The sequence below is a fragment of the Berghia stephanieae genome, chromosome 1 (genome assembly GCF_034508935.2).
Source record: "Berghia stephanieae isolate SIO BIC M18660-M18661 chromosome 1, UCSD_Bste_1.3, whole genome shotgun sequence".
NCBI classification, from domain to species: domain Eukaryota; kingdom Metazoa; phylum Mollusca; class Gastropoda; order Nudibranchia; family Aeolidiidae; genus Berghia; species Berghia stephanieae.
In genome coordinates, this window is record NC_088360.1 from 145,173,436 (window position 1) to 145,194,149 (window position 20,714).

At 38.9% G+C, this 20,714-nt stretch overlaps 2 protein-coding genes across 2 annotated transcripts in view; one reads left to right on the forward strand and one right to left on the reverse strand.

Moving 5' to 3' along the window:
• Positions 1 to 6,311, reverse strand: part of LOC144963419 (uncharacterized) — a 7,342-nt gene extending 1,031 nt beyond the window's left edge. Inside the window, exons 1-4 of the mRNA XM_078897422.1 lie at positions 5,994 to 6,311; positions 4,212 to 4,242; positions 1,933 to 2,076; positions 907 to 1,149 (exon numbers count right to left, since the gene is read on the reverse strand). Coding sequence (XP_078753548.1) covers positions 907 to 1,149; positions 1,933 to 2,076; positions 4,212 to 4,242; positions 5,994 to 6,083 — 508 coding nt within the window. The 5' untranslated portion in view covers positions 6,084 to 6,311. The remainder of the gene's footprint in view (positions 1 to 906; positions 1,150 to 1,932; positions 2,077 to 4,211; positions 4,243 to 5,993) is intronic.
• Positions 6,312 to 7,249: 938 nt separating this feature from the next.
• Positions 7,250 to 18,325, forward strand: LOC144963093 (neo-calmodulin-like). The gene is made up of 4 exons (XM_078896746.1): positions 7,250 to 7,290; positions 14,400 to 14,458; positions 17,059 to 17,202; positions 18,039 to 18,325. Exons 1-4 carry the CDS (start codon positions 7,250 to 7,252, stop codon positions 18,323 to 18,325), a joined length of 531 nt encoding a protein of 176 aa, XP_078752872.1.
• Positions 18,326 to 20,714: the final 2,389 nt, after the last annotated feature.

A 20,714-nucleotide genomic window follows, 5' to 3' on the forward strand; every position in this document is an offset into this window, starting at 1 on the left:
ATTGAGATAACAATACCATTGAAGAAACTAACGCCTTTCATAACATGACAAAGAATTCAACCAAACCCCTTCAAAGTCAATTTCAAAACACACACTTGAAGAAGAATTTAAATGTGTGTGCTTTTTTTTGCTTTTGTTGCCTCAGGCATATAGATAGTACGAAGATGACGTCACTCAGGTCTTTGTTGCTTTTTTTTGCCATCTGCGTTTATGAGTAATTCTCACCAAACTGTATTAACCTACCTATAAACAATCATGGTTACACGAAGTTTTGTGTGTTGGTCCGTTATACTTCCGGATGGCAATGTTGTGAGCTCCTCAGCCAAGCGCATACTATCTATAAATAATGTTTAACTAACTTTTGTGTTTTTGACGGGACACCAGAGTATTATTGTGGAATCACTCAACTAAGAAGTGATTATGTGAGAGAACAGTTTTATTACTGAGTATAAGTTAGAGTATAATATACAAATATAAAGCAACAACATTGTAAGTTCGGAAAATAGTATAAATAACTCAAATATGGAAAGAAAGGAGCAAAGAGTGCATCCTTCTGTAAGGCATGCCACTCTGATATTTGTAATCACAAATAATATTTTAAACAATGGACATAATGAATAATAGCTACTTAAGCTGTAACAAAAATAAATTAGCTAATAACAAAGGGGAGCAACTCTTTCCTAGCTTAGCTCGATGTATAGATAGTATACGCTTGGCTAAGAAGCTAAAAACATTGTCATCCGGAAGTATAACGAACCAACACACAAAACTATGTGTAACCATGAAAGTTTATAGTCAGATTAACACAGTTTATTGAGAATTACTCATAAACTCGGATGGCAAACAACAATAACAAAGACCTGGGTGACGTCAACTTCGTTCTATCTTTAAGTCCAAAACTCTAACCTTCATAACCAATCTTTCCATCGCCATCCACATCGGCCTCTCTGACCATTTCATCAACATCCTCATTTGTCAACCGTTCACCCAGGTTCAACATCACGTGACGCAGTTCAGAAGTTGTTATATACCCAGAACCGTCCTTGTCAAAAATAAGAAACGCCTCCTTCAGCTCTTGCTCGGTCTCCGAGTCGTGAGATTTTCTGGACATCAACGTCAAGAATTCAGGGAAGTCAATAGACCCACTACCTGTACAAACAAAAGAAATTATTACAATTATTGAGGCTATGTGGTTCTAGTGATATGATCCTCGCTTTTGGATAGGAAAGTCCTGGGTTCGAGCCTCGCTCGGCGCATAGTTGAGTCCTTGGAAAATGCTCTTTACTCACATTCTCTAACCGTACTCAGATGTAAAATAAGTACCAGGTCGTTAACAGCGTTGTCGTCGTCGGAAAAAAAATGTAATATCAGCTAACAGGTGTCATGTCTTGTTCTATATGTTACGTGTGCTGTTGGTCAGGGACGCCTTGTAAAGCTTGTAAAACACGTAACATGAAGAACGAGACATGACGCCTGTTAGGCGATATTACAATTTTTCCAGCAGAGACAACGCTGTTAACAGCCAGGTACTCATTTTACACCTGAGTACGGTGAGAGAATGTGAGTAAAGAGCCTTCTCCAAGGACTCAACTATGCGCCGAGCGAGGCTCGAACCCAGGACCTTCCGATCCGAAAGCGAGTGTCATACCACTAGACCACAAGTTCCCTCTAATATAATACCATAAAGTAAAAATAGGTCGTATTTGACCTTGACCTTTCTTACCATCCTGATCCACCTCGTCAATCATGTCCTTGAGTTCAGTCTCCGTAGGATTGTGGCCAAGCGATTTCATGACCGTTCCCAGCTCCCTGATATTAATGGTGCGACATGAAATTTAACTCAAATATCACACTTTGACAACAAGTTCACTCTAATATAATACCATAAAGTAAAAATAGGTCGTATTTGACCTTGACCTTGACCTTTCTTACCATCCTGATCCACCTCGTCAATCATGTCCTTGAGTTCAGTCTCCGTAGGATTGTGGCCAAGCGATTTCATGACCGTTCCCAAGTCCCTGATATTAATGGTGCCATCGCCATCTGTGTCGAAAAGACTGAAAGCCGCTTTGAATTCTGGTGGCGAGACAGGGACAGAGAGAACGTGAATTGAATTGACGAAAACAAATCCTAGAAAATGACATGAGAACCATTGCCATATGTGACCCATCGTCTCAAAACGGTATTATGTCGGAACGAACCAGATGCTTAAAAGCCGAATTAAATGTTAAACTGGTCAAAAAATATAAATTGTTGGCATTAACACCCTAAAATATGGTATCCATTCTCCTTAATAAAACATACAAACCACACAAGTCTGATATTTCTGTATAAATGCAATTTCAACATCTTAACCAACCCGACTTAATACCGTTTCGAGGCGAAGGGTCACATATAACCATGCAAGAACCATTTAACATCTACCATGCTCACAAAGATGAACTCATCCATATTTTTCCACAACACATTCAACCATGGATATATTTGGCGTGCATAGATACTTATATTTGCAGATCGGATAAATTGGATTATTATCGGCTCATTGGTTGCAAAACAAAATACATAAAATGAATGATGATGATATATAATAATAAATGATAATAATAATAATATAATAATAATATTAATATATTTTGATATAGTGAAATATAAAATAAATGTATATAATAATAATAATAATAATAAATAATAATAATAATAATAATAATAATAATAATAATAATAATAAATAATAATAATAATTAATATAATAATAATAATAATAATAATAATATAATAATAATAATATATGATATATATAATAATAATAATATAATAATAATAATAATAATAATAATAATAATAATAATAATAATAAAATATAATAAATATAATAATAAATAATAATAATAATAATATATAATATATAATAATAATAATAATAAAATAATAATAATATAATAATAATAATAAAATAATAATAATATATAATAATAATAATAATAATAATAATAATAATAATAATAATAATAATAATAATAATAAATAATAATAATAATAATAATATAATAATAATAATAATAATAATAATAATATAATAAATAATAATAATAATAATAATAATAATAATAATAATAATAATAATAATAATAATATAATAATAATAATAATAATAATAATAATAATAATAATAATAATAATAATAATAATAATAATAATAATAATAATAATAATAATAATAATTGCCGTCAGTGATTGGATAATCAACAATGACAGCAAACTCTGCCCATTAGGTCTTTCACGCACATAATCTGACATGAATCGGGAATGAGTACATGGTCTAACAGTGCAAAATAATGCCAACACGACCAAACAATCTCTCACTCAAGGATACATGAAAGAAGCGCACATAGATAGTAAAACTTATCTGAGAGAAGACACACAGAGTCCTGGCTGCATCCGAAGGCCTTGCTCAGGACGATGTGATGTTCTTGAGCTATTGATTGTATGTATTTGGATGAATTATTCACCAGTTCTACCCACCATATCAAAGGTACTAACACACAGAAACCTTTGACGTTTATAATCTGATCGATATGGTTTTGCCTGCGGTCAAGAGATGAGTGATGTGAACTTCACTCATTTTATACCCCAAAGTGGTTCAACACAATTTTCTTGCACTGTGCAAGTCACCTTGCTCGAGTTCACTTTGCACCATTGCACTCCTGCTGACGCATGCGCTATTCTAGTCTTCCCTTGTCTCCAAATGGGGACAGTAGACCTAACCTATCGTCAAAATTTCAGTTCAGTGTGAATAGGATTCAATAGTCTGATGTCACGTCCAGCCAGCAACGAGCTGCTTGGTTCTAAATAAAGAAAATCGGTACTTTTTATTCTTTATGCTGGCTAGAACTTTTTCACATGTCATGTGATCAGAATGTATAAGTCAACGCATGATCAGATTTATAATGTATTTCACTTCTGGATACACGGTCGTCGGAGAAGTATTTCATAAGGGCTTCCGCCATTGTTCCGACAGTTTAGAACCAGTTACTATGCGTCATTACGAGGGGAGTGACGTCACGACTGTTGAAGCCTATTAATAGTTGTATATATTTAGAATATTCAAATCCTAAAAGAGAGGAGAGGGGTGTATATGTTTAATAATAATGTACTGAGGCGAGAATCTTTTTGAAATAGAAAAAAATATTATTGCTTATATAAAATCTTACCTCCTATCATTTCATGAGTGAGTTTGTCAACCTGAAACAGTAAATGAAGTATATATATATATATATATATATATATATATATATATATATATATATATATATATATATATATATATATATACATGTATATATAAATATATAAATATAAATTGTCACACACATTATATATGGCCAAGACGTACGTTTCTGTGGCTTACGTCCACGTCTTCAGTCATTATCGAGCACTTTCGTACCTACGAGTATCCACCAACACTCATATATATATATATATATATATATATATATATATATATAATATATATGTATATATATATATATATATATAAAATCAATGTATCCTTTTTTGATTATAGTATAATATAATTATAATATTATTAGATACAACAAAGTTTTAATAATATCCCCTTCAATATTCGCCAAATACACGAGAATTTTTGTATAAATGACACAAAGAAATGAAACATTCAACATTTTATGAGACTTATTTCAGAACATTGCTAATATCTCACAAGGTTTTGTTTCATTCCCTTTGCTATTGTAAAAGACTTGAAATAATATTGTACAAGATTTCTATCTTACAGACGGTTTATGGTTTAAATGTGAAGAAATGTATCTTATTATAACATCTGCTCAGAATATAGAACTTTTGCTATTGTGCGTCTATGTTGTCTAGTGATATGACACTCGCTTTCGAATCGGAAGGTCCTGAGTTCGAGACTCGCTCGACGCATAGTTGAGTCCTTGGAAAGCGCTCTTTACTCACATTCTCTCACCTTACTCAGGTGTAAAATGAGTACCTGGTAACAGCGTTGTCTCTGTCGGAAAAAATTGCAATATCGCCTCATAGGCGTCATATTACGTTCTAAATGTTACGTGTTGTTCTTGGTCATGGACACCTTGTAAAGTGCTTTGAGCACGTTTAGTGGATATTGCGCTATATAAAAGCTCAAGTTGGTTTTATTTTTGCTCACACTTAGACTTGAGACATTTTTCTTTTGATTTCTTTTCTTCCCGTGCTTTGTGTAATTATGGCCTTTTCCATCGAGCGATATCTATCAGCTGTGCTCAAAACGGTTTACATGGGGTTTAATTCCAATGATGGACATGGTAATAAATTGCTGTATAGAACTTGTAGGACGATGTATGAAATTTTATTTCGAAGGAGACATCACACGAGACTTGTACTAAATTTACTTCTTAGGTGTGCTGAGCTTATTCACCTTTATGTCCCTAGTGAATACAATGGTTTACGCTCTATGTAATAAACTTTAAAATGTAATGTTCATTTGTTGCTGAAAGTAATATTAAATGTAAATGTTATACTTAATTATTCCGGATGTCAATAACGGACCAACACACAAAACTATGTATAACCATAAAGTTTTATCGTCTGTTTAATACAGTTTAGTGAGAATTACTCATAAACGTGGATGGCAAAATCAATAACAACGACCTGAGTGACGTCATCTTCGTTCGATCTATAGATAGTATGCTCTTGGCTAAGAAGCTCAGCTCACAACATTGCCATCCGGAATTATAACGGACGAACACACAGAACTCTGTGTAACCATGAACTTTTATAGCCTGGATAATACAGTTTAGTGAGAATTACTCATAAACGTGGATGGCAAAAAAAAAAAAACAATAACAAAGACCTGAGTGACGTCAACTTCGAACCATCTATAATAAATATTGAAAGATGAGGTAAATAGAAATTTACGTTAGAAACAAATGGGATTCTCGTGAGATCTCGTGAAAATAAACGAGACGATTTCTACTCACCATTATGTCTGCTGTTGTGTGTAGTGTGTATATTATGTGTGTCCAGAACTGGAAAGTGACCCATACCATAACACACTGGTCATGGTCCATTGACGTAGAAGAAACTTGTCGATAATATTATCCTGGTTTGGTCTGGAACCAAGGACTAACTGCACAGGCAAAATTGACTTTTCTCTGGACACCGCTACAAAAATGTAAAGATTTTTGTTTATAAAAAATACATTGGTCTTGATATAAATGGTTTCATTTGATAAGGCGAGTGCACGTGACAAATGAAATATTAAAAAAAATACAGTGTCACACAAGTTGTTGATGTAAATGTTGCTGCCCGAAGCTCGAAGAAATAAATAAAAATGTGAAATTGAATGTAAGCTTTAATCCAATATACGAAAACAGACAAAATTGACGTTTCGGGTTTCCCCTTTATCAATAAAACGGGATGAATGAAACACTACAGACGAATGAGATAATGTGGTAGTGGCCATCTCATTCGTCTATAGTGTTTCATTCGTCCTGTTATGTTGATTAAAGGGAAACCCGAAACGTCCATTTTGTCTATTTTCGTATATTGGATTAAAGCCGACATTCAATTTCACATTGTTATTTATCACATGCTGGGGAGCACTTTGTTAGATTAAAACACAAAATGTGTCGGAAGAGTCAATCCTATCATATCTGGCCTTGGACCTGCCTGCACTTATCAGGCCAAACAATCTCTGTAAACTTGATTGAGAGAGATAGAAGGGGAGTTTGGGGGGGGGGGGGGCGGTGGAGAGAGATTGTTAGAATGAGAATGAGAAAAAGAGCGAGAAAGCGAGCGTATGTTTGTGTGTGTGTGTGTGTGTGTGTGTGCCTGTGAATGAGAGAGAGAGAGAGTTGAGAGAGAGAGAGAGACAGTTGAGAGAGAGAGAAATAAAGAAAGAGAGAGAGTGTGTGTGTGTGTGTGTGTGTGTGTGTGTGTGAGAGAGAGAGAGAGAGAGAGAGAGAGAGAGAGAGAGAGAGAGAGTTTTCGTCCAACCGAGTCATCAATCACATGATGTGTTGCTTTCCAACGATTGGATGCCTCTTAACAAATGTAAACACGTTGTTTTGTTTATGAAAATTGTAAACATACCCATATGTCAAGCTGAACAAAATGACCAATCGTGATGACAGATATTTCAAAAGCTGTGAATACTTTTCATTATGTGGCTCGCTTTGAGTACATTCTGCAATGTGAACAATGACCTCGAGCACATGGAAAGGTAATATAGATCATGCCCATTGGACACTCCAGTAGACTACCTGATGTGGTCAAGTGATTGAAGCCATGCACGAGACGACGGGCTAAGAGGGGCACGGTGACTGATTTTGTATTAAAATCAAGCTATAATGAGAATGATAAGTAACTTGATAGGGAGGAAGGTAATCATATCAGAATTTTATCTGGCATCGGAGATAGGTAATTGGGTAAGACAATTTGCACCTCATTAGTTACCTTGAATTAAGTGGGAATGTATATTTAGTGTAGGCAACAGCATCTTCTCATGGTTTTGTCACACGAAGTGGCCGAGTGGTTCAGGCATTGCACTGTGACCGGAAATACCCGGGTTCGAGCCCCGCTTCAGGCACTTTGGTTTTTTTCCTTGAACAAGATTATTAACCCCCAATTTGCTCACTTGGACAACATGGGTGATTCCTGTTGACATCAGACATCTTGTTTGATGAGTTATCTATATTCCTTAGTGAAATGCCTAGGCGACGATATCTTATGATGTCGTGGCGGAACAGGCATAATTAAAATTACAATATTATAAAGTTCTATCCAGGCGGCAGCAGCAGCTTCTTATGGTTCACACTATTATGTTATGACGATCGACCCAATCAGCAAAGTCCGGTCCGCATTCGTGCACCGTCGCGAACCCGCCCGGTAGCATCGTCACAACACACCTTTCGACTAGATGCTCTGCCGTTTCGGGTTCTTGCCCACAGCGTGGACATAAAGGACAGGAAGTTAGACCCCACTGATGTAACGCACCGGCCGTTAGGCAGCTCCTCGACCGAAGCCGATTCGCAGCTACCCAGTGTCTCCTCTTACTGGTATCAAAGCCTGGCAACTTCTCACCAAGCTTAGAGGAGTGTAGGTCCCCGCCCCCACGAGGGATTGAATTCGTCCAAACCGACTTCCATCTCGTATGTGCAGCTCTGTCCGTAGTCAGGGATTCTGCGTACAAGGGTTGCCGGGACTTATTTCGGCTCGAAACGGGGGCACCGTTCATTATGCGCATGAGAGGGGTATCCCCATTCCCTCTCTCTTTGATCTTACTCAGCCAGTTTCCCGTAATGGTCTCCCTCCGGACATCGGGGGGCTGGATCGCTGCCATCACCGGGCCCCATTCTCTAGGGGTTGTTGCTAGCGTTCCCGACACTATGTGCATCGACTTGCGAAGTTTTACATCCACCTTCTCAACGTTTCTGCTTCTACCCCACACTGGAGCGCAATACTCCGCGGTGGAATAGCATAGTGCCAGGGCGGATGTTCTCAGGAGCGCTTGGCTAGCGCCCCAAGTCGATCCCGCCAGCTTCCTCAGAAGACTATTCCGCTTCTCTATCTTCCGGGCAACCCCTTCGAGATGAACCCGATAGGTAAGGCTGCGATCCAGCGTCACCCCTAGGTATTTTGGACGCGGCTCATATGGGAGTGGCTGGTCCCCGACTAGGACATTCAGTTTACGGGTGTGCCAACCACTGCATAAGTGAAATGCAGTGGCCACGGTTTTTGAAGTGTTCATCTTCAGGTACCACTTGTCAAAGTAGGATTTGAGTCTGGTGACGTCCTCGCTGAGTACGCTCTCGAGACGGGTCCACACTTTACTCTGAGTAACGAGTGCCCAGTCGTCTGCGTATCCCAGCCTCAGGGAGGAAGTGTTCGGCATATCGCTAATGTAAACGTTAAACAACATTGGCGCAAGTACCGACCCTGAGGGACCCCATTCTTCAATTTCCTAACTTTGCTCGTGGCGTCTCCCAGCGCGACGTGGAATTGCCTTTCCCCTAAGATCGAAGAGAACAACTTCAAGGTCTTTTTGCACCTTATGATTTTTGCAAGTTTGAGCATTAACCCATCGCACCAGACCGTATCGTACGCCGCTGATAGGTCTATAAACACAGCACCTGTTTGCTGTTTTCTCTCGAACCCGTGCTCAATATGCTCTGTAAGGGCAATGACCTGCTCCGTGGTGCACCTCCCTTCCCTGAAGCCTGCCTGCTCAGGTGGCAGGGCAGCGTCTAGGACCGGCCCCCATCGGTTTAATAGAACACGCTCCAACAGTTTGTAAAGACAGCTCAGCAGCGATATGGGTCTGTAACTGTCTGCCTCCTTCGCCGGCTTCCCTGGCTTCAGGATGGCAACTATCTTCGCATGCTTCCACACTTGTGGAAGCTTTCCGTTTGCAAGGATGTCAGACATTGCCTCTGCTAGCCAGGCCCGTGCCCTGGGGCCCAGATGCGTCACCATATCGGGATATACACCATCTATCCCAGCTGCTTTGCCGTTCTTCACTTCGCTAATGGCTGCACCCACTTCTCGGGGACTGAACGGGGCCGTCCAGTCCGACTCCTCCGCAGGTAGCGAGTCCAAAATCGTACGGTACGCCTTGCGGACACCGCGCTCAAAAGCCTGATTAGGGACCCGCTTGCTACGGTTCTTAATATTCTTGGCAATTGTGTCTGCCTCGCATTCCGGTGCAGCCTTCGCGAAATTCCGATCTGGGTCCAATTTCTTTATCAAACGCCAAGCGTGGCGGCTGGAGTGTGTAAAGTCGAGACTTTCCACGGTCTCCTGCCACCGTTGCTTCCTTCCCTCTGCCAGAGACTGGAGTAGTCTATCGGCTGTGTCCTGGGACTGGGTCTGCTGGTACTCTCGGTACAGCTCTTCCGACTCTGCTGTCCAGCAAGGGGTGTAGAATTTCCGTTTGCCCCGTGGAATAGAGCGTTGAGCGCTCTTAACCAGTAGCCTACTAAATCTGGTTATATTCTTGGACTTGGGAGGAATGGCAGGGCAGACCTGCTCGATATAGGAACTGAATTCCTCCCAGTCAGCCTTCCTGAAATTCCATCTGCAAAGTGGGAGAGACTGCACCCTCGGTATTGTCACCCCAGCTGTGACAAGAACCGGCCTGTGCTGGCTATGCGGAAAGTCCCCGAGGACTGTCCGCTTCACCTGCAACGGTTCACCGTTCGCGCCTTTCGTTACGAGGGTGAGGTCTGGAGTATACTCCTTCTTGTGGCGGGTACCCCGGAAGGTACCCTTGGCTGTAGGATCGTACACTAGGTGTAGATCATTACAGTCCATCCATGAGCGGAGTTGTCTTCCTGCCTCGTTGCAGTCTCGGTAGCCCCATTCGTGGTGGTGGCTATTAAAGTCTCCCAGACAGATGGAAGGATGGCTGACCACCGGTACCGGTGGTGTAGTCCAAGTCGCTCTAGGTGGTTTGTAAATATTATGCAAACACAGTCCACCTACTTCCACGGAAATTCGGTTCACCCCATTGCTGTCCGTTACGCTCTCAATGACCCTTACCTTCGATGGCTCTTTAGCGTAAACGCTAACCCCTCCTTTGAGCCTCGAAGTGTCCTCGCGTTGGACCACCGTATAGCCTGGGATCTGGAATCGGGAAGATTGCGCGCCTGAATAAAGGTGGGTTTCCTGTAAAAGGAGGATATCAACGCAATGAACGGCCAGTAGCTTTGATAAAAGCTCATTTTTTGCCATACTCTGGCTCTCGACGTTCAGGGACAATATACGCGTCAGTTCGCCATCCCCGCCGTCGCATTTTCCAATCGGCAGGCCGCGAATCGATTGATGCATGGGACGTTTGCTTTTTTCTCGGACGTGCCGACGACCCGGGCGACACGAACGCGGTATTATTTGGCTAGGCGGCAGACCGCTTCGCCATTGACGGGACTGTTTGGGACTCGACATAAGGACAATAGTGTGGCGCCCGGGATAGGGCTGCTATTCGGGCACCGGGTTTGGATCAAATTTAGTCACACACCGGGGCGAGCAGCTCATGTGGCTCGTTGGCTCGATACCCGGGATGGTCTCGTGACGGTCGACCGGGATTTACACCTTTGCCCTCCCGTGTGCCTCAAGCCCCCTCACCAACTGCAAGGTAAAGATCCACGAGGGGGTCCAGGCGGCGAATTCATTGCCGCATTCGTGTATAATCGCAAATCCACCAGGTAGTCTAGCCTTGTCTTAATACAACGCGTAACCAGATGTCCCGCGGTTTCAGGATCTTTTGCCACAGCGTGTGCCTGTAGGTGGCCGCTGTTAGAAAAGTTCTCGATCTTAGTTTGAAGCCGCTCATTGCTTCCCTCGCTGGTACGGAAGTCCTTCAGTTTCGAGAAGACTACGTCCACAAGAGAGACCGATTTTTTAAAAGTCGACCACCATTTATTACGATGTTCAAAGGAAATACAAAAGGTAAAAAGAATAACAGGAATTGGAACCCCATTGAAGCGACTGGACAGAACAGTCTTAGAGGTCTCTTAACTGGGCTGGGCAATGCTGACCTACGTGTCTCTTAGACTGGGCAAAGCTGGTGAATATCGGTAGCAGCTTCGATGTAGGTTGGCGCGCACTGGAACCCTCCTCCCCCCCCCCCATCCCCTCACCCCTCAGGAGTGACAGTCTTGATTAGGGATCTCATACGCTGAGCTCAGCTGATGAGAGTCAGGAAGGAGCATGTAAGGCCATCGATATTTTGGCTGAACTTGTGCCATGCGTGTGTCTTATGCAGTTCCGTGCAGTTCTTGCTGTTTATGATATGATTGGATATTAAAAATGGTGGTATGATTGGATATAAAAAATGGTGGTATGATTGGATATTAAAAATGGTGGTATGATTGGATATTAAAAATGGTGGTATGATTGGATATTAAAAATGGTGGTATGATTGGATATAAAAATGGTGGTATGATTGGATATTAAAAATGGTGGTATGATTGGATATAAAAAATGGTGGTATAATTGGATATTAAAAATGGTGGTATGATTGGATATTAAAAATGGTTTGGTGGGAATTTTCTTGAGCATTTTGAACACCTATACAGCCCGATGTCCACTAAACGTGCTCAAACCGTTTTATAAGGAGTCCCAAGTTATCAGCAGCATTCAACACGTTGCTGTGAAATGTGAAATCGAAACGTTTTTTCTTTATAATTTCCTAAGTGTCTTTCTTTTTGGTTCTGTCTATTATCCAACCGTATTACCCTTTTGCTTTGTTTTATTGATTGGATATATCAGATAATCCACAATTGACCCCACATGTGACCTTGGCATTGCAAAAACTTCGTCCAACCGCGACAAGTGTGTTGTTCGAGGCTAAAACTAAAGAATATTTCAGACTCACTCACTCACTAATCCATTCAGCTATTCGTTCATTCATTCATATTGTGTTACAAATCAAGAGAAAAAATGGTAAGTCAGTCTTTTACACTTTTATCATAATAACCTACATCTTGCTCCCACAGGAAAGATAGAAGGTAAAAAGAGTAAAAGGTAGACCAAGAAAAACATATTTGATTAGTTTGAACAGCTGGGTGACAAATAAAGAGAAGAGTAATATTAGATTTCTGAGGTTATCTGATCAGAGAGATAAATGGCGTACCATGATCACCGATGTCTGGCACAGACTTGGTACTTGAGGAAGAAGAATCATAATATCCAATTCAATGACATGTTGTTAGCTATGCATGATCATTTGTACCGTAAGATTTTTGGCAAAATCAATCTTGATTCAAAAATTATGTGACCCGCCATTCTAAATGGTAGTATATGTGCCCTTCGCTTCAAAACGGTACTAAGTCGGGATAGTTAAGATGTTGAAAATTTAATTTATAGCCAGAAATATAGACTTGTGTTGAGTTTGTATGTTTTATTGAGAAGAATGGATACCATATTTTAGGGTGTAATGCCAACAATTTATATCTTTTACCAGTTTAACATTTAATTCGGCTTTTAAGCATCTGGTTCGTTCCGACATAATACCGTTTTGAGACGATGGGTCACATATCGGAGTAAATTATGTAGGCTTTCTTAGCCATGAGGACAATGTGCACATTATACTAACGCAGGTTTGACAACCGAACGGAATTATGGGCTTGATTTGACATTGTTGTGATAGATAATATTTTGCGTAGATTTGAGGGTATTTCCATTACAGCAATGGTCATATTATAATAACACTTTGCGTTATCAGACCTGCAAATAAGGACACGTCGCATTAGGCCCGTGGAGCCGGAGTTTATCCCGGATTCTATAGGGTGAAACGGGCTATAGTAATAGCTTTCTACCCTTTGATAGGACGCTATAAGATCTCAGAGTACTAAGCCCCAGATCTAACAGACCCCGCTAAAATAAAATCTCAACTTCAACCTTTTCGTGCTAAGCAAGCGCTCTACCAGCTGATTTATCAGGACCGTCGATTCCACATTGATGGTTATTAAAAAATATATATTGTAAAACCAAAATCACCAGAAAATTAAATTTAGATTTTAAGGATGTTTTTAAAAAAATTTATTAGTAACATAAAAAACCCCCGTATATATAAATTTAGCCCAAGTTTCTTATTTTTTACTAATGTAAATGGTGCTGCTCAAAGCTCGAAGATGTAGTAAATAACAATGTAAAATTGAATGTAAGCTTCAATTTAATATACGAAAACAGATAAAATGGACGTTTCGGGTTTCCCCTTTTTCAACAAAACAGGATGAACGAAACACTACAGTCGAATGAGAAAATGTAGTAGTAGTGTTGTGAAGATGAATAAATAAAATCCTCGGTAATGCGCTTTATAAAACTGTCAAATTTATTCATTTTATAATAATAAATAATAATAATAATGCTGAAAACTTAAATAGCGCTTTAGATAGAATGCGCTTGGCCAAGGAGTTCACAACATTGCCATCCGGAAGTATAACGGACCAGCACACAAACTCTGTGTAACCATGAACTTTTATAGTCTGGTTAATACAGTTTAGTGAGAACAACTCACAAACGCGGATGGCAAAAACAATAACAAAGGCCTGAGTGACGTCATCTGCATATTATCTATAGGGAATGAGATTAGCGGAAGATTAGTGTCCCTTGATTGGACGTCACCGGTGGAGAAGTTATTTGTAAACAAACCAACTACAAGCCAAGCGCTCCAAATGCAAAATTTATTATTCATATTTCTGTACAAAACTGTATATAATAATCAACGTTATAATAAATTTTGTATTTGGAGCGCTTGGCTTGTAGTTGGTTTGTTTACAAATAACTTCTCCACCGGTGACGTCCAATCAAGGGACGCTACTCTTCCGCTAATCTCATTCCCTATAACTCCGATCATTTATCATTATCATATTTTATTTTATCAGGCTGGACTCTCGCCGGAGGAAATCTATGGTAAGAAATATTTTTAATCATAACAATTATGGTATGTTCAAATCGCCGTTCACCAACTGTCGTACTCTGGAAAGACATAAATTTTAAAATTTGACCAGAAAGATCGTCCTTCAAATATTGATCGAATTAAATGACCAAAAAAAAAACAAACAAAAAAAAACAAAAAAAAAAAAAAAAAAAACCCGCACAAACCTGAATCTTCGTCGTTGAGACTTTGGTTCATATATATATATATAAGCAAGAATATAATATGAGCAAGAATAACTCAAGCCAAACAGGCCTTCATGGACCTGGGAAACATTTTGAAAAACAAACAGATGTCGTTCGGGATTAGATTCCGAGTCTTGAAGTGCTACGTGTGGCCAATCTTGTTCTACGGATGCGAAAGCTGGACTACAAATGCAGAAACACAAAAGAACATTGAAGCTTTTGAAATGTGGTGCTTGAGAAGGATGCAGAGAATATCGTATACCGCACACAAAACGAACGAAGAAGTGCTAAAACAAACATACCAACAAAGGAAACTAATGCCCTTAATAGTGGATCGACAACTATCCTTTTTCGGACACATAGTAAGGAAAGATAAGAATGAATACCTGGCAAGTTGTGGAAAAATACCTGGTAAACGCGCCCGGGGGAGACAAAGAAAAACACTCATAGACCAACTGAAGGGCTTCACCAACCTAACAATCCAAGAGCTGTTTGAAAAAGCAAGAGACAGGGAGGAATGGAGAGAGATAATTCATGCAGTATCCGAAGCCTGGACCAGGCATGGAACCTAGAAGAAGAAGAAGATATATATATATATATATATATATATATATATATATATATATATATATATATATATATATATATATATATATAAGGTACTTCAAGTATAATTCTGATCAACTTCTACAATACTGTTTCGAGCATTCGCTCTCATCATATATATTTTATAAATAGTTCATTTTTTAAAATCAAAAAGTTGAGCACTATCATTTCATGGTTTTTGTTGTTATAATTTGTATATATATATATATATATATTTATATATATGTGTGTATATTATACTCATTTTCAAAAGTAAGTTCACACATATCTTTTCCTTTATATCTTTTGACTCAAACCAAGAGTTACGCTATGTTATATATCATTTTAAATGTTAATTATCCTAATTTCCTTTTCAATGAAATGTAATTATAATATTCCTATCTTTACGTTCGATCAATAGAAATAATGTTTACAATCTGAATATCGGAATTTCAACTTTGCATGCAAAAATGTGCGCAGATAAATTTTTTTAGGGAAAGCAATGTCGTTGGGAACTGGAGGCACTTAAAATATAGGATTTTAACGCCAATTTTGAAATTCCAAGACCTTATTGAAATCAGCGTGTCTTCACGTGATTTGATAAACAAAATGTCAACAATATCAGTCTAATCTTTCTTTAACTGTAAGTATACTGTCGCTAACGAAAGTCGACGTATTGAGAACCGTGCTCGATTGATTGGATAATGGAGCGGCATATATATATATATATATATATATATATATATATATATATATATATATATATATATATATATATATATTATTTTGATATTTACCACAATGTTGACTCCAACATTATGGTAAATATTAGAATAATAATTCGCTCCATAGCTACATGTCGAGCACTATCCGTACCATATTTGTATCCAACACGATTCTATATACACACACACACACACACACATACACACACACACACACACACATATATATATATATATATATATATATATATATGTATAGAATACAAATTGTCACTCACATTTTTTGTGGCCGAGACGTTCGTTTCTGTGTCATTATTAAGGATTACCCCGACTGATGACGTGTAAAGAGACACAGAAACGAACGTCTCGGCCACAAAAAATGTGAGTGACAATTTGTATTCTATATTAGCTCTAACCATCATTATCGAGCACTTTCGTACCTACGAGTACCCACCAACACTCATAAATAATAAATATATTAATATATTATATATATATAATATATATATATATATATATATATATATATATATATATATATATATATGCTTTTTTTTTACTACCCGATGAAGAATGGAAATGGCCGTAATACTAGACATGATAGAAACATCTAATTTTTTTTCATGGATTTCAATCACTATTCAAGTTCATTGTGGTGAAAATTTCAGGATGCTGTTCTAAGCCATTATATTACAAAACAGTCGCGCTTTTTGTAAAAAGGGAGAAACTTGACTACAGCAATTTTTTGACGCGTATTTTTTTTCTTCTAATTTGCGCGTCAAAAAATCGCCTGAGATAAATTTCTACCTTTTAACAAATAGCGCGACTGTATTGAACCGGCTTATAGTTATCATCTTCCTGAAATTTCTATCACAAAAAACTTGAATAGTGATGGAAAACTATGCAAAAATATATTATGTATCTATCATTTCTAGTTATTTAAAGCTATTTCAATTCTGGAACCGGTAGTAATAATAAAAAAAAACACCCTGTATATATATATATATATAATATATATATATATATATATATATATATATATGTAATAAATAATGTGTGTGTGTGTGTGTGTGTTTGTATATAGATATATCGTGATCCATTTTCTCCACAGAGCTCCAAGAAGCATTCAGTCTCTATGACAAGGACGAGATCGGATCTATTCAAACTAGCGATTTCAAAAAGGTCTTGGGAGCTCTCGGGATTGTTCCCAACCAATCGGAACTTCAGATGCTGATCAGCAGGTTTGGTCTGAACGGTAATAGTTTAATTATCATGCTTAGTACATACTCGTCATTTTCTCCGTAGTCAATCTATTGCAGTCCATTGGCTACTTTCATCTATTTGTAATCTGCTCAGGTCATATAGCGCAATATCCACTAAATGTGCTCAAAGCGCTTTACAAGGGGTCCCTGGTCAACAGCAACATTTAACATGTTGGACAGGACATGACGCCTGTTAGGCGATTACAATTTTTCGGACAAAGACAACGCTGTTAACGGCCAGGTACTCATTTTAGACCTGAGTACGGTGAGAGAATGTGAGTAGAGAACCTTTTCCAAGGATTCAACCATGCGCCGAGCGCGAGGCTCGAACTCAGGACCTTCCGATTCGTAAGCGAGTGCCATACCACTAGAGCACATACCCGCACATTTGCTCATTGTACTTGGTGCAGTCCTTCAAAAAATGCGTGTCATCTTGCTTCCCCTCTTCACATTCACGAATGTCTGTTTTTCTAATGTTAAAATTAATTCCCTATATTCATCCCTAAGAGGAAATTTTTCTTTAGGGTCTATTCCAAGCGAAGACTGGAATAACCCAGGCGTCAGCCGCAGTGTAGCACCGCAAAGTGAGCTCGGGCGAGGTGACTTGCTCAAGGCCACACAGCGTGGCGGGTAGTCGAACTCGGTACCTTTCGGGTACGAAGCAAAGACCATACCGCTGAGCCACGCTGTCCCATATGTGGTGTCGAAGAAGAAGAATGATCTAAGTTTCAAATTTAAGAATATAAATCAAGTTTCAACACGACATAAAACCTTTTTAGGGCGTTATGTCACCTATTATATAAAGTCTGTTATAAATGTCCATTTCCAGGAAGTGAGACCATGGTTCTTGATAAATTCCTGGAGGCCGTCAGTTACTACAAAATGAACTGCTGTATCGTGGAAGCGGAAGACGAAGCCTGCTCAGGAGATAACGAGGAACTTTTCCGTTTGTTTGACAAAAATGGCGACGGGTACATCACGAAACCGGAATTACGTCACGGAATGACAGTGCTGGGCGAGAGATTGACGGACTCGGAGCTGGATGATATGTTTAAAGCTGCGGACATTGACGGTGATGGAAGAATCGATTACAAAGGTGTGTTGTTTGACCTATAGATAGAATGAAGTTGACGTCACTCGGGGCTTTGTTATTGCTTTTTGCCATCCGCGTTTATGAGTAATTCTCACTAAGCTGTATAGACAGTGTGCGCTTGGCTAATAAGCTCACAACATTGCCATCCGGAAGTATAACGGTCCAACACACAAAACTATGTGTAACCTTAAACTTTATAGTCTGGTTAATAAAGTTCAGTGAGAATTACTCATAAACGCGGATGACCAAAAAAAAAAAAAACAATAAAAAAGATCAGAGTGACGTCAACTTCATTTTATCTATTACAGGCGTTGTTCAATGTATGCTATGCGTTTGAGTGGAATACCAACAACATCAGCCAGCCAGATTAAACATACCAGCACACAGAGCTGAGTGTAACCTTTAAGATTTATAGTCTGGTTGATATAATGTAGAGAAAATTAATCAGTTTCAGACTGTCTAAAAATAATAACAAAGATCTGAGTGACGTCAACTTCGTACATCCTATGTCATCAAAGTATTATATCGATATGAACAAGGCAGTGGAAATGGAATTTTCAGCCACAAATATGAAACTTTAGGTTACCTTCTATTCATTATGGGGCGTCCCGATAGCTCAGTTGGTAGAGCACTCGCCTCACAATCGAAGGGACCGAGATCGATCCCTGGTGTAGTTGTGATTTTTTTTCTGACTCGAAGCAGGACCCAATAGATAGTTCGAAGATGACGTCACTCAGGTCTTTGTTATTGTTTTTTGCCATCCGCGTTTATGAGTAATGCTCACTGAACTGTATTAACCTGACATATAAACGTTCATGGATACACACAGTTTTGTGTGTTGGTCCGTTATACTTCCGGATGGCAATGTTATGAGCTTCTTAGCCAAGCGCATACTATCTATACAATACAAAGCTGTTAGGTGAGGAGATGTGAGTAAAGAGCCTTGTTGATGACTCAACTTTGGGTTTTTCAAACTCGAAGCAGGACCCAATCGCCTCGACCACGTGACCACAAACACCTTCAATGGTTCAATGGTTCACAGTATGTCTTGTGCGGCTATGTGGTCTTGTGGTATGCCACTCGATTTCGGATCGGAAGGTCCTGTGTTCGAGCCTCCGGCTCGGCGCATAGTTGAGTCATTGGAAAAGGCTCTTTACTCACTTTCTCTCACCGTACTCAGGTGTAAAATGAGTACCGTTAACAGCGTTGTCTTTGTCCGAAAAATTGTAATATCGCCTAAGAGGCGTCATGTCCCGTCCTACATGTTAAATGTTGCTGTTGACCAGGGACCCCTTGTAAAGCGCTTTGAGCACATTTAGTGGATATTGCGCTATATAAAGCTCATTTCTTTTAGATGACTCAACTTTGGGTTTTTCAGACTCGAAGCAGGACCCAATCGCCTCGACCACGTGACCACAAACACCTTCAATGCTTCAATGGTTCACAGTATGTCTTAATCATTATAGATAATTTTATCCTTTTGTCACTACTGCCTCACTCTAAAAATATAACACGCTTTCAGAATTGTGTCCAGAAAACTCGTCCTTCAAATATCGATTGGATTAAAAATCTTATCAAATTATACTCTCCAACCTAGGACTTCATTGTAATATCTAGTAGACTTTATTTAGACCAGCGTCCTATCCAAAGGGTAGCAAGCAATTGCTATTGTAAGTTTTATTCTATAGAAACCTGGATAAACCCCGGCTCGATGGGCCAAATAGTTATGAAGGCCTACTAGTACTTGCAATATTGTCAAATTATCCTCTCCAACCTAGGACTTCATTGTAATATCTTAAACGTTCCCCAACTTCTATAAACAATGGGCATGATCTATATTACATCTCCATGTGCTCGAGGTCATGGGTCACATTGGAATATTATGTGCTCAAAGTGACCCACATAGTGAAAAGTGTTCACAGTTTTTGAAATATCTTACATCACAATTGGTCATTTTGTTCAGCTTGACACACGGGTATGCTTACAACTTTCATAAATAAAGCAGCGTGTTTACATTTCTGAAGAAATATTCAATCGTCGGACAGCAACAGATCTTGTGATCGATGACTTGGTTGGACGAAAACATGAATATAGATCGCTCCCATTTTCTGCCTAAAAAAGAGCCTCAGCTATTTAAAAAAAAATCTGAAATTGATGAAATCAATTTGTTTTCTCTTTCAGAATTTCAAAGGATGATGTCTCAATGCTAGAGAATTGGATTCAGTAGTCTGATGTCACGCCGCCCGGCAACGGCGCCATCTTGGTTCTAAACAAAGAAAATAATTACTTTTTATTCTTCATGCTGGCTAGAACTTTTTATATGCCTTGTGACCAGAATGTGTAAAAGTCAAAATATGATCAAATTTATGTCTCCCCCCCCCCCCCCCCATCCTCTTAATACGCTTTTATGCT